This window comes from Pantherophis guttatus, chromosome 4, assembly GCF_059756535.1.
Source record: "Pantherophis guttatus breed Tessera chromosome 4, ASM5975653v1, whole genome shotgun sequence".
Lineage (NCBI taxonomy): Eukaryota > Metazoa > Chordata > Lepidosauria > Squamata > Colubridae > Pantherophis > Pantherophis guttatus.
In genome coordinates this window covers 157,233,217-157,246,950 of record NC_142066.1, presented here as the reverse complement: position 1 = coordinate 157,246,950, position 13,734 = coordinate 157,233,217, and the positions used below count along the sequence as shown (strand labels likewise).

General features: G+C 46.7%; 1 protein-coding gene across 1 annotated transcript in view; it reads right to left on the bottom strand.

Annotated features, from left to right (window-relative positions):
• Positions 1-10,727: 10,727 nt before the first annotated feature.
• The window catches only part of LOC117656352 (uncharacterized), a 13,397-nt gene continuing 10,390 nt past the window's right edge, over positions 10,728-13,734 (bottom strand). The window contains exons 6-8 of the mRNA XM_087893693.1: positions 13,092-13,199; positions 12,555-12,671; positions 10,728-11,933 (exon numbers count right to left, since the gene is read on the bottom strand). Of these exons, the coding sequence (XP_087749819.1) occupies positions 11,820-11,933; positions 12,555-12,671; positions 13,092-13,199 (339 nt within the window). The 3' untranslated portion in view covers positions 10,728-11,819. The remainder of the gene's footprint in view (positions 11,934-12,554; positions 12,672-13,091; positions 13,200-13,734) is intronic.

The following is a 13,734-nucleotide window of genomic DNA, read 5'->3' as shown; positions in this document are numbered from 1 at the left end:
GTCTCCTTTTATGCCCTGATACGCAAGTTGTCCACTCGCTGGTGGATGGCCAGGGGTTTTCCACGCCGAATTTTCTGAGGTCCTTCCTGCACAATTTGACATTTTGGAGAGTAGGGCTGAGACAAAGCAGGGCCAATCAAAAACTGTTTTGTTCAGGTGGGAAACTGGAGGACAAAGAAACAGGTGCTGCACCTGGCAGACTCATGGAAAGTGGTTGGTGTACATTACGGTCACCTCCATTTCTTTCCATTCACAAGGGCTGGGGATGGGTGCCAAGGTGTAACCTCAGAGTAGGAGACCTTAAAACAGGATCTTCCGTCTTTGCGTTAGGGTTGTGAACTGTCGAGTAGCAGTCCAGAGAAAAAACATGTCCCGCAAACTGTGATATAAATGAGGCACTTTGGTGGAGGGGTGAAAGTGCAGGCCGAAAACTGTGAGTTCTAGTCCCACCTTAGGCATGAAAGCCTGCCCAGTTACTATTTATATTTATTTATTTATTAAATTTATATACCGCCCTACTCCCGAAGGACTCAGGGCGGTGAACAGGCAAAAGATAAAATACACATAGTACAAATGTTAAAAAACCAATTAAAAATACATTAAATACTTTGGCCCAAAACAAATTTAAAACACCCCAATTTATAAAACAAATTTAAAAGCAATTAAAAGGGAGGTTAGGCCAGACCAGCCTGCTGGAATAAGAATGTTTTGAGGGCATAGTGGAAAGTGCGCAAATCCAGGATCCTCCGTATCTCCGGGGGGAGCTCATTCCAGATGGCAGGTGCCCCCACAGAGAAGGCTCTCCCCCTGGGGGCCGCCAGTCAACATTGTTTGACTGATGGCACCCTGAGGAGCCCCTCTCTATGGGAGCGAACTGGTCGGTGAGAGGTTACTGGTGGCAGAAGGCGGTCTCGTAGGTACCCCGGTCCTAAGCCATGAAGCGCTCTAAAGGTGGTAACCAAAACCTTGAAGCGCACCCGGAAGACCACCGGGAGCCAGTGCAGCTCGCGCAGGAGGGGAGTCACATGGGAGCACCACGTCGCTCCCATCACCACCCGTGCAGCTGCATTCTGGACCAGCTGGAGCCTCCGGTGCTCCTCAAGGGGAGTCCCATGTAGAGAGCATTGCAGTAGTCCAGGCGGGAAGTGACGAGGGCATGAGTGACCGTACGTAACAAGTCCCAATCCAGAAAGGGACGCAACTGGCGGATCAGGCGAACCTGATAAAAAGTCCTCCCAGCCACAGCCGTCAAATCCTCTTCTAAAGACAGCCGTGAGTCCAGGAGAACATCCAAGTTGCGAGCCCTCTCCATGGGGGCCAACGACTCGCCCCCAATAGTGATGGCACCAACTGACTATATCGGGACGTCGGAAACCACAGCCACTCGATCTTGGATGGGTTGAGCCTGAGTCTGCTTCTCCCCATCCAGATCCGTACAGCCTCCAGGCACCGGGACATCACTTCAAGGGCATCATTGGGGTGATCCGGGGTGGAGATGTACAGCTGAGTATCATCAGCGTACTGATGGTATTTCACCCCGAAACCACGGATGATCTCACCCAGCGGCTTCACATAAATGTTGAACAGAAGGGGCAAGAGGACCGACCCCTGTGGCACCCCACATACAAGGGGCCTTGGGGTCGACCTCTGCCCCCCTGTCAACACAGACTGCGACCGGTCGGAGAGAAAGGAGGAGAACCATTGCAACACGGTGCCCCCCACCCCTAACTCTTCCAACCGGTGCAGCATGATACCATGGTCGATGGTATCAAAAGCCGCTGAGAGGTCTAATAGGACCAGGACAGAGGAGCAACCCCTGTCCTGAGCCCTCCAGAGATCATCACCCAATGCGACCAATGCCGTTTCCGTGCTGTATCCAGGCCTGAAGCCCGACTGGAATGGATCTAGATAAGCTGATTCATCCAGGTGTTGAGGAAGCTGTCGGGCTACCACACACTCAACAACCTTCACAACAAAGCGGAGGTTGGAGACTGGACGATAGTTGGCTAACACTGCTGGGTCCAGGGAAGGCTTCTTGAGGAGAGGCCTCACCACCGCCTCTTTCAAAGCGGCAGGGAAGACACCCTCACTCAAGGAAGCATTAATAATCCCCTGGAGCCAGCCTCGTGTAACCTCCTGGGAAGCCAGCACCAACCAGGAGGGACACGGGTCCAATAAACATGTGGCCACGCTCAGTCTGCCCAGTATCCTGTCCATGTCTTCGGGAGTCACAGGATCAAACTCTTCCCAGATAATATTCTCAAGACCTGCCTCCATCATCCCTCCTGAATCTACCCAGTCAGAGTCCAGGTGTTCCCGAATCTGAGCGATTTTGTCATACAGATACTGTACAAAGTCCTCGGCTCTACCCTCCAAGGGGTCCTCCCGCGCTCCCTGGTGGAGCAGGGAGCAGATCACCCTAAAGAGGGCGGCCGGGCGATTATCTGATGACGCAATAAGAGCGGAAAAATAATTACATTTTGCCGCTTTTATCGCCACCAGGTAGGTCTTAATATGAGACCTTAGTAGTGTTCGGTCTGATTCAGAACGGCTGGCCCTCCAACTGCTCTCCAGGCGTCTTTTCTGGCGTTTCATCTCTCTCAGCTCCTCGTTGAACCAAGGAGCCAGGTGAGACCGGCGCTGGGTCAGAGGCCGCAAAGGCATAACCCGGTCCAAAGCTCCAGCGGCCATCCTATCCCAGGCGGCCACTAGTCGAGCCGTGAGCCAGAGCCTCAGGAAATGGCCCAAGCTCCATCTTGGACCTATCCGGATCCATCAGGCGCCTGGGGTGGAACCACCTCATCGGTTCCGCCTCCCAGCAGCGGGTGTGGTGGTTCGAAAGTCAAAGCGAAGGAGGGAGTGATCCGACCATGACAAGGGCTCAATCGCTATATCCCCTATCGCAAGATCACTCAACCACTGAGCAGAGACAAAAACCAAGTTCAGAGTGTTTCCCCCCGTGTGAGTAGGGCCATGAACTAACTGGGTCAGGTCCATGGCCATCATGGAAGCCATAAACTCCCGAGCTACTTCAGATGCCTCACCGACGGATGGCAGGTTAAAATCCCCCATGACCATAAGCCTGGGGGTATCAATCGCCACTGCGGCTACAACGTTGAGCAGCTCGGGCAGGGCCACCGCCACGTGGCAGGGAGCCAGGTACATAACCAGCACGCCCATCTGCACCCCGTAACCCCACTTCACAAGGAGGGACTCACATCCGGCCGTCTGAGGAACAGTGGCCTCCCTCGGACCAAGACTTTCTCTAATGACAACCGCCACCCTCCCGCCCCTCCCCTGTGCCCTCGGCTGATGAAATGCGCGAAAACTGGGTGGGCACATTTCAACAAGGGGGACCCCCCCCTCCTGGCCCAGCCAAGTCTCCGTAATACCCGCTAGGTCCGGTCCCCCCTCCTGAACAAGATCGCAAATGAATGAATAACTAGGAGACAGGGAGTTCTAGTTTCACGTTTGGCATGAAAATTGGCCGGGTGACTTTGAGGTGATTCCAGGAGATGGTAGATTTTAGTCCCACCTTAGGCATGAAAGCAAGATGGGTGACCGGGCCAATCACCAGGAGTCTGTGAGTTCTAGTTTCAACTTTAACATGAAAGGTGGCTGAGTGACTTCGGGCCATCTCTCTCTCTCTCTCTCTCTCTCTCTCTCTCTCTCTCTCTCTCTCTCTCTCTCCCTCCCTCTCTCTCTCTCTCTCTCTCTCTCATTCTCTCTCTCTCTCTGCCTACCTCACAAAATTGTGACTGTGGGGAACATAGAAAAGAAAGGGATATTAGATATATTTGATGCTTCGAGTTATTTATAACAATAATGAACACAGTTTTTAAAAATGTAAACAAAAGTGAGGCTGTGACTTGGTTGTTATGGCATTATTGTGCCTGTTGTTGTCCTTGGCTGCCAGGGTGTGTGTTGTCGTGTTAGTTGGTTTTATCGTGTTTAACTTGGTTAGCTGCCCGAAGTTGCAGTTATGGGTGGTTACAGAAATGGATTAAAGTGGATTAAAGCCCATGGACAAACCCCATCAAGGGTGTTGTCTAAGAGTCCACAAAGACTTGAAAGCACCTGATCCATCAATCAATCGATTGATTAGAGGCAATTGTGTCAAATTATATAGGGTCTCCTGCTCGAACAGGGAGTTGGACTAGATGACCTCCGAGGTGCCCTCCAAATCTGTCATTCTATGGCTTTTCTTTAAGGTTCTCCTGCTTGAGTAGGGAATTGGACTAGAGCAGTGTTTCTCAACCTTGGTAGCTTGAAGATGGGGTGGACTTCAACTCCCAGAATCCCCCAGCCAGCAACGCTGGCTGGGGGTTTCTGGGAGTTGAAGTCCCCCCATCTTCAAGCTTCCAAGGTTGAGAAACACTGGACTAGAGGGATGGGCAAATGTGGCTCTTTTACAACCTGTGGACTTCAACTCCCAGAATTCCTGAGACAGCTTCTCAGGAATTCTGGGAGTTGAAGTCCACAGGTTGTAAAAGATAGATGACCCTCAAGATCCCTTCCATCCTTTTTCTTCTATGATTCTGTGAGGATCTCCTGTTTGAACTGGGGGCTGGACTAGATGACCTCCCAGGTCCCTTCCAACACTGTCATTCTGTGATTCTCTAAGGGTCTCCTGTCTGAGCAAGGAGTTGGGCTAGAAGACCTCCAAGGTTTCTTCCAGCTCTATTCTGATAAGGTAAGATAAGGTAAGGTAGGGTTAGGGTAGGGTAGGATAAAGTATAACAAGACAAAACAAGACAAGAAGATAATATAAGATAGATATAAGATAAGCTTTATTGTCATTTTTTTATTTGGAGCACACAGGCCCACATTAAAAATGAAATTCTGATGCCTCCCCTCAAAACAGAATTAGTGGACAACCATTTAGATATGAGCCAGCCGTGTGCAGCAGCTGCCAAAAAAGCCAACACAGTTCTGGGCTGCATCAACAGAGGGATAGAATCCAGATCAGGTGAAGTGTTAATGCCACTTTATAAAGTCTTGGTAAGGCCACACTTGGAATATGGCACCCATCATATATGAAGAGCACTTGCAGGAATTGAGTATCTCTAGTTTAGAGAGGTAAACTAAAACCAAAGAGTTGCTGATCCAGTTCTACAGAGGAATTATTGAGTCTGTCATCTGCACCTCCATAACTGTCTGATTTGGCTCTGCAACCCAACAAGACAGACCCAGACTTCAGAGGATCGTTAGAACTGCAGAAAAAACAATGGCCACCAACCTGCCTTCCATAGAGGACCTGTATACTGCACGAGTCAAAAAGAGGGCTGGGAAAACATCTACAGACCCCTCGCATCCTGGACATAAACTGTTTCAACTCCTACATCCTCAAAACGAGGCTATAGAGCACTGCACACCAGAACAACTAGACACAAGGACAGTTTTTTCCCCGAACGCCATCACTCTGCTCAACAACTAATTCCCTCAACACTGTCAAACTATTTACTAAGACTGTATTACTATTCTTCTTCTCATCCTTCCTAGTACCTAACTCCTTTTCTACTTATTATTATAACCATGTTGCTTGTATCTTTCAATTATATTGTTTTTATTTGCTTCTTAGTATGATTTGATAGTTTATTAGTAGCCTTGACTATCACTAAGTGTTGTATCTTTGATGAATGTATTTTTATTTTATTTTTCTTTATGTATACTGAGAGCATATACACCTAAGACAAATTCCTTGTGTGTCCAATCACAGTTGGCCAATAAAGAATTCTATTATATTCCATTCCATTCCATTCTATTCCATTCCAGATTTTCTATTCTATTCTATTCTATTCTATTATTTTTTTTTTTGATTTGATTTATATGCTGCCCTTCTCCGAAGACTCAGGGCAGCTTACAATGTGCTCAGTAATAGCCTTCATCCTTTTGTATATTTTATACAAAGTCAGCTTATTGCCCCCACAAACTGGGTCCTCATTTCACCTACCTTAGAAAGGATGGAAGGCTGAGTCAACCTTGAGCCTTGGCGAGATTCGAACCCTGCAGTAATTGCAGGCAGCTGGTCTTAATAACCAGCTTAATAACGGTGCCTTAAACCCCTGTACTACCAAGGCTCTTTGAGGTCTTCTATTCTATTCTATTCTATTCTATTCTATTCTATTCTATTCTATTCTATTCTTTTTTTCCTCTTCTACATTCTCTTCTTTTCTGTTCTGTTCTCTATTCTATTCTATTCTGTTTTCTATTCTTTTCTGGTTTTCTCTTCTATTTTCTCTTCTACTTTCTGTTCTGTTCTCTCTTCTCCATCCTATCCTATCCTATTGAAAAGGATGGCACTAAGGGTGGCATGATAGCTGTCTTCCAGTATTTGAGGGGCTGCCGTAGAAGGCCTCTTCTCCAAAGCACCAGAAGACAGGAGAAAAACAACGGATGGAAACTAATGAAGGAGAAAAGCAACCTAGAACTAAGGAGAACTTTCTTGACAGTGAGAACATAGAGTTGGAAGGGACCTTGGAGGTCATCTAGTCCAACCCTCCTGCGTGAGCAGGAGACCCTACGCCATTTCTGACAAATGGCAGTCCAACCTCTTCTTGAAAGCCTCCAATGATGAAGCACCCACAACTTCTGAAGGCAACTTCTGTTCTACTGGTTGATTGTCCTCACTGCTAGGAAGTTTCTCCTTAATTCTTCTCTCCTTGGTGAGTTTCCATCTGTTGGTTCTTCTACTGCCTTCTGGTGTTTTGGAAAATAAGTAGAATAACCGACCCACCCCATTTGTGACAATTAATCAGTGGAACACCAGAAGTTGTGGGTGCTCCATCATTTGAAGAAGAGTCCGGACCGGCATTTGTCTGAGATAGGATAGGACAGGTCTTTCCTGCTTGAGCACGGGGTTGGATTAGAAGACCTCAAAGCCCCTTCCAACACTGATGTTCTATGTAGGAATCTGCAGTTTAGTTTAGTTTTAGTTTAGTTTTATTTGATTTGTATACCGCCCTAACTCCCGAAGGACTCAGGGCAGTGAACAGCCACAAGATAAAAACACATAAATACAAAATTTAAAAACAGAATAAAACCAAATTAAATAATTTGGCCGAAGACAGATTTAAAACACCCCAATAAATTAAAACCAATTAAAATGTGTATTTTAAAAGGGAAAAAAGGGAAAAATTAGGCCAGGCCAGCCTGATGGAATAAAAAGGTTTTAAGAGCACGGAGGAAGGTGCGTAGATCCGGGATCCTCTGTATCTCCGGGGGGAGGTCATTCCAGATAGTAGGTGCCCCCACAGAGAGAAGGGTCTCCCCCTGGGGGCCGCCAGTCGACATTGTTTGGCAGTCTGCATATGTGCAGGATTTTTTTTTTTTTTAATTTGATTTATATGCTGCCCTTCTCCGGAGACTCAGGGCGGCTTACAATGCGTTAAGCAATAGCCCTCATACTTTTGTATATTTTATACAAAGTCAGCTATCTGACTTTGTAAATTTTCCTATCTTGGATGGCAAACCTCAGATAAGGAAGGTTACTTGCACATAAGCGCCAGGAAATGACATTAGAAGATAAAGACCCTAACTCTGTAAATAAGAGGAAGAGGAGGAGAGGAAGTGGGGTGTGTGTTAGATTTTAATTATAGCTAAACATTATAAGTGCTTAAGCAAAGCAGTAATGATTAACCTATGATTTAAGTTACCTGGAAGATTCTGTGAGCCAATGATATATTCTGCCAAGTACGCTGTAACTTGAAAGTAACGAACTATATAATGTCACTATGTAAGACAATAAAGTTACCACATATATTCTCAACCTTTGTGTGTGTGGTCACTCGACATTCTGAATCTTCTATGCTCAGGGCCAGTCAGAAACTGAAGGACGAGGAAGCAAGTCCTGCACCTGATAGGTTGGTGTAATTACAATCAACTCCATTTGTGTGGCTTCGAAGAGGTCAGGGATCTGTGCCAAGGTGTAACCTCAGAGTAGGAAAACCTTTTGTTCCTCCTAAAACAATCCGGAGCAGAATCTGCCATCTTTGGCAACCTTTGTCACGCCTGTGACAACTGACAGCAATGATGGTTGTGGTGCTGATCTTCGTTCTTCATTCCACTGGTTAATTGTGAGAACAATTAACCAGTGGAACAGCTTGCCACCAGAACTTGTGGGTGCTCCATCACTGGAGGCTTTTAAGAAGAGATTGGACAGCCATTTCTCTAGAATGGTATGGGGTCTCCTGTCTGAGCAGGAGGCTGGACTAGAAGACTTCCAAAGTCTCTTCCAGTTCTATTCTGAATTTAATTTAATTTAATTTAATTTAATTTTTTTTTTAAAAAATGATTTATATGCCGCCCTTCTCCGGAGACTCAGGGCGGCTTACAGTGCGTTAAGCAATAGCCTTCATACTTTTGTATATTTTATACAAAGTCAGCTTATTGCCCCCACAAACTGGGTCCTCATTTTACCTACCTTAGAAAGGATGGAAGGCTGAGTCAACCTTGAGCCTGGTGAGATTCGAACTTACTTTAATTGCAGACAGGTGGTCTTAAATTACAGTGCCTTGTCTGCAGAGCTATCCAGGCTCCTAAATTTTAATTTTAATTTAATTTAATTTAATTTAATTTAATTTAATTTAATTTAATTTAATTTAATTTAATTTAATTTAATTTAATTTAATTTAATTTAATTTAATTTAATTATTCTCACCCATGCTGCCCTCACATCAGCCTCATGTTGTCACCTGTTTTATCCTTTTTCCCACAGGTTTCAGACTAAATTATTGTCCTAAATTCTCTACTCAGAGTTGTCATAAAGCATTTATCCCACTTGGCAATTTGAAGGCAGGCAGCTGGGTGACCTTGGACCAATGACTAGGTGATGGTGAGTTCTAGTCCTGCCTTAGTTATGAAAGCCAGCTAGGTGACTTTGGGACAATCACCAGGTGACAGTGAGTTATAGTTTTCCTTTAGGCATGAAAGCCACTGGGTAATTTTGAGCCAATCACCAGGAGACTGGGAGATATAGTTCCTTCCCTGGACCCAGGTGTATTAGCCAATTATCGCCCAGTCTCCAACTTCACTTTGTGGCAAAGGTTGTTGAGAGTGTGGTGGTGCGATAACTTCCCCAGTACCTGGATGAAGCCAATTATCTAGATCCGTTCCAGTCGGGCTTTAGGCCAGGGCACAGCACAGAAACGGCATTGATCGCATTGGTGGATGATCTCTGGAGGGCTCGGGACAGGGGCTGCTCCTCTGTCCCGGACCTATTAGATCTCTTAGCGGCTTTTGATACCATCGACCATGGTATCATGCTGCAACGATTGGAGGGATTGGGAGTGGGGGGCATCGTGCTGCGGTGGTTCTCCTCCTTCCTCTCCGACCGTACGCAGTTTGTGTTGGCAGGGGGGCAGAGGTCGACCTCGAGGCGCCTTATTTGTGGGGTGCCGCAAGGGTCAGTCCTCTCGCCCCTTTCGTTCAACATTTATGTGAAGCCGCTGGGTGAGATCATCTGTGGTTTCGGGGTGAGGTTCCATCAGTACGCTGATGATACTCAGCTGTATCTCTCCACCCCGGACCACCCCAATGATGCCCTTGAAGTGATGTCCTGTTGCCTGGAGGCCGTGAGGGTCTGGATGGGGAGGAACAGGCTCAGACTCAACCCTTCTAAGACCGAGTGGCTGTGGCTTCCGGTGTCCCGGTATAGTCAGCTGGCTCCATCGCTGACTATTGGGGGCGAGATCCTGGCCCCCACAGAGAGGGCTCGCAACTTGGGTGTTCTCCTGGATGCACGGCTGTCTTTGGAAGATCATATGACGCCCGTGGCCAGGGGAGCTTTCTATCGGGTTCGCCTGATGCACCCGTTGCGTCCCTTTCTGGACTGGGATGCCCTGCGCACAGTCACTCATGCCCTCGTCACGTCACGTCTGGACTACTGCAACGCTCTCTACATGGGGCTCCCCTTGAAGAGCACTCGGAGGCTCCAACTGATCCAGAATGCGGCCGCATGGGTGGTTATGGCGCACCCACATAACACCCCTCCTGCGCGAGCTGCACTGGCTCCCGGTGGTCTTCCGGGTGCGATTCAAGGTGTTGGTCACCACCTTTAAAGCGCTTCATGGCTTAGGACCAGGGTATATACGAGACCGCCTTCTGCCAGCAACAACCTCCCACCGGCCAATACGCTCCCACAGAGAGGGGCTCCTCAGGGTGCCGTCGGCCAAACAATGCCGACTGGCGACATCCAGGGGAGAGCCTTCTCTGTGGGGGCACCAGCCCTCTGGAATGAGCTGCCCCTAGGACTTCGTCTTATCCCCGACCTGCGTACTTTTTGCCGCGCCCTGAAGACCCCTTTGTTTCAACAAGCTGGACTGACCTAATATGAATTTTATTATGGGTGTAGGTGTGTTTTAATTTGCGGGCCAATTTTATATATTGATTTTAATTTGGTTTTAAATTTTATAAATCTATGTGTTTTAATATGGCTGTACACTGCCCTGAGTCCTTCGGGAGAAGGGCGGTATAGAAATCTAATGAACTAATAAACAAGTAGTTTTCGAATTTACAACCACAATCGGGCCCCAAATTTCTGTTGTTAAGTGAGACATTGGTCAAGTGAATTATCTGTAACCAAGAATTATCTGTAATTCTGCTCGCAACCCAGTTAGGCCCAAAAGAACAATAAATTCGATCCTCAAATCGAGATAAACTATCGTGAAGCAAACAGAATTGGAGACAAAGGATGAAAAGTTGTTGGAAAAGAAGAAAAAGCAAGACCCTTGCCCAGAAAATTTTTATTATTTATTTATTATTCAGAAAACTTACACAGCTTTTTAAATCAATCTCGGTGACTCCGGAGCTCTTTCAAAATACAGATCGTGCTCGACTTATGACAATTCACTTAGTGACTGCTCCAAGTTACACTGGCATTGGAAAAAAAGCAACTTGTGACCCTTTTTCAGACTTATGACCATTGCAGCATCAGTCAAAATTCAGATTCTTATCAACTGACTCACATTTATGACAGTCGCAGTGTCCCAGGGTCACATGATCCTCTTTTGCAAATTTGTCAGGAGTCCATGGGGAAGCCAGATTCACTTAACGACCATGAGACTTACTTGAGAAATGCAATGATTCACTTAACAACCGTAGCCAGAAAATTCATCAAATGGGACAAAACTCTCTTAACAAACGTTTCACTTAGCAACATAAATTTTGGACTCAATTCTGATCGTAACTCGAGGACTATCTGTAAAGACAGGATGGAAAAACTGATCTTTCTCCCAAAAAGACTCATACTTTGCAAAGCCTCATTTCGGCATTTACAGGTTATTCTCGACTTACGATCACAATTGAGCCCGAAATTTCTGTTGCTAAATGAAACATTTATCAAGAGAATTATGCCCTGTTTTACGACCATCCTTGCCGCATTCACTAAGCAAATGGTCGTTAAGCAAATCCAGCTTCCCCTTTGATTATGCTTGTCAGAAGGTAGCCAAAGGGATCACGTGACAGCCCCCCCATGCAACCGTCATAAATACGAGTCAGTTGCCAAGCATCTGAATTTCGATCATGTGACCACGGGGAGGCTACAACGGTCGTAAGTGTGAAAAAAAAAAACCCAGTCCCGAGTCCCTTGCCATTGGAAATTTGAACGGTCACTAAATGAACCGTTGTAAATCGAGGACTGCCAATATTGCCTTTAAAAAAAAAAAAAAAGCTGGGTTACTGATTCTAAGTCGCATGCTCGTTAAAGTCAAGATTCTTTGCCCTAAACAGAGGTCTAAACGGGAAAAGCAAAGCTGGAAAAATGTGGAAAGTTTTTTTTAATCGATGGAAAACTGGAAGATTTGGTCCTTCTGAATCACGGCTTAGAAGCGGAAATTTACGCCGATGACAAAGCGGTTATTGTGGATGAACTCATGAATGCCATCCCTGATTTTTTTGAAAAAATTCTTGAATCTCTTGACACGTTTGGGCCGGTCCTAGAGAAGAAGAACGTAGAACACAGAGTTGTAGGGGACCTCCGAGGTCATGTAGTCCGCTCTACAGGAAACCCTTTTCTCCCCTTCTCCTCCTCGTCCTTCTTCTTCTCAATATGACATCTAGTCCAACCCACTTCTCTAGCAGGAATCCTTTTTCTTCTCCTTCTCTTCCTTCTTCTCAGAATGACAGAGTTGGAGGGAGCTTGGAGGTCATCTAATCCAACCCCCTCTCTAGAAGGAATCCCTTCTCTCCTGTACTTCTCCTCCTCCCGCTCCTTCTCCCCCTCCTCAGAATTACAGAGTTGGAGGGGATCCGGGAAGTCTTCTAATCCAGCCCCCTGCTCTAGCAGGAAACCCTATAACATTTAAGACATATCGTGGTCCAATCTCTCAACTGAGATGGGGGTCTCCTCCCACCTGGCAAACGGTTCAACCCTCCTTCTAGACCAGTGTTTCTCAACCTTGGTAGCTTGAAGATGGGTGGACTTCAACTCCCAGAATCCCCCAGCCAGCGCTGCTGGCTGGAGGATTCTGGGAGTTGAAGTCCACCCATCTTCAAGCTTCCAAGGTTGAGAAACACTGTTCTAGACCATCCTAGGAACTACCACACCCCCTTCTTACCTTCTTCTCCTCCTCTTTCTCCTCCTCCTTCGCTGATCCCTCCACGGCGTCACAGGTGAGAACAGCCACTGGGGGCCTCTCCTCCAGGAAATAGTAGCCTGTGCATTGTCTGACCAGCTGTGGAGGAGAAAAAAGTGTGGTGAGAATCAAGATATCTCTCAGAACTCAGATTCCATGGAGACCACCATCTCCTTTCCTACGGAGGAATCTTGGAATCTTGGACCCTTCCCGGACAAAGTTAGACAATCTAAGCTGGTGGATCCTCAGTCTCTCCATGTACACTTCAGGAGAACAGGAAATAACTTTTGAAGGGTTCGAGGGTCCTTCCCCATCCTTGTATCTGGGCCTAAGAGTTGGCTTGGAGAACCGAGAAGTAGATGTCCCTCAAGACAAAGGTAGAAGTTGAAGAGCTCTTTCTTCAACCCAATGGGGATGGCACTCCAGTTTCACCTCTGCCAAGAAGATCCTACAGAGGTCCCAATAGACCTGTCTCCATCTACCATACATCACCCAACCAGTTGGGTATCAATCCCTCACCCCGTTTTCTTTGAAGTTGCATTCCTCCATGGAAAATTCTTCTTCTACTGGGCACACCGTCTGTTTGATGGTGAAGTTCAGCTCTTGATTGCTTTCAGAATAGGGATCCTGAAACAAGACATAGCAAAACCGAACAGCTAGTTTGAAGGCCACCTGTACCTTCTCCTGTTTTAGACTGGGAATCCTTTCTGAATGGCTATTTATGTAGCTACTTGAAAGCGGCTGCAGAGAAGACTCCAAGCCAGTTCTAGAAGTTCTGGACTCCATGCCCTGATTGACCATAGATGAAGACTTTTCGAGATCTCCATACTAGGAGAACAGGGTGAGTGGGTCTCTCTTTTTCAGCTAGTTCCCCCATAGTCTCAGAAGTGATCCCCAAGGCGATGTGTCTACTCTACAAAGGCCAGGATGAAGTCCACCATGAGCCTGAAATAGCTCTCCCAACTCATGGTTAGCACATTTCAGCTTTTAACCCTGCTTGGGAAGACAATACTGTACCAGAATGGTGTCCTTTTCTGAAGGGTGCAGGAACAATTGTTTTCAAAGAATGTACAAGGTGCCATGAGCTCATGAAACTCTACTGTGTCTTGAACACTCTTTGAGATGAGAAGTCTCCTGGGTGTGGTACAGACGGTGCTGTACC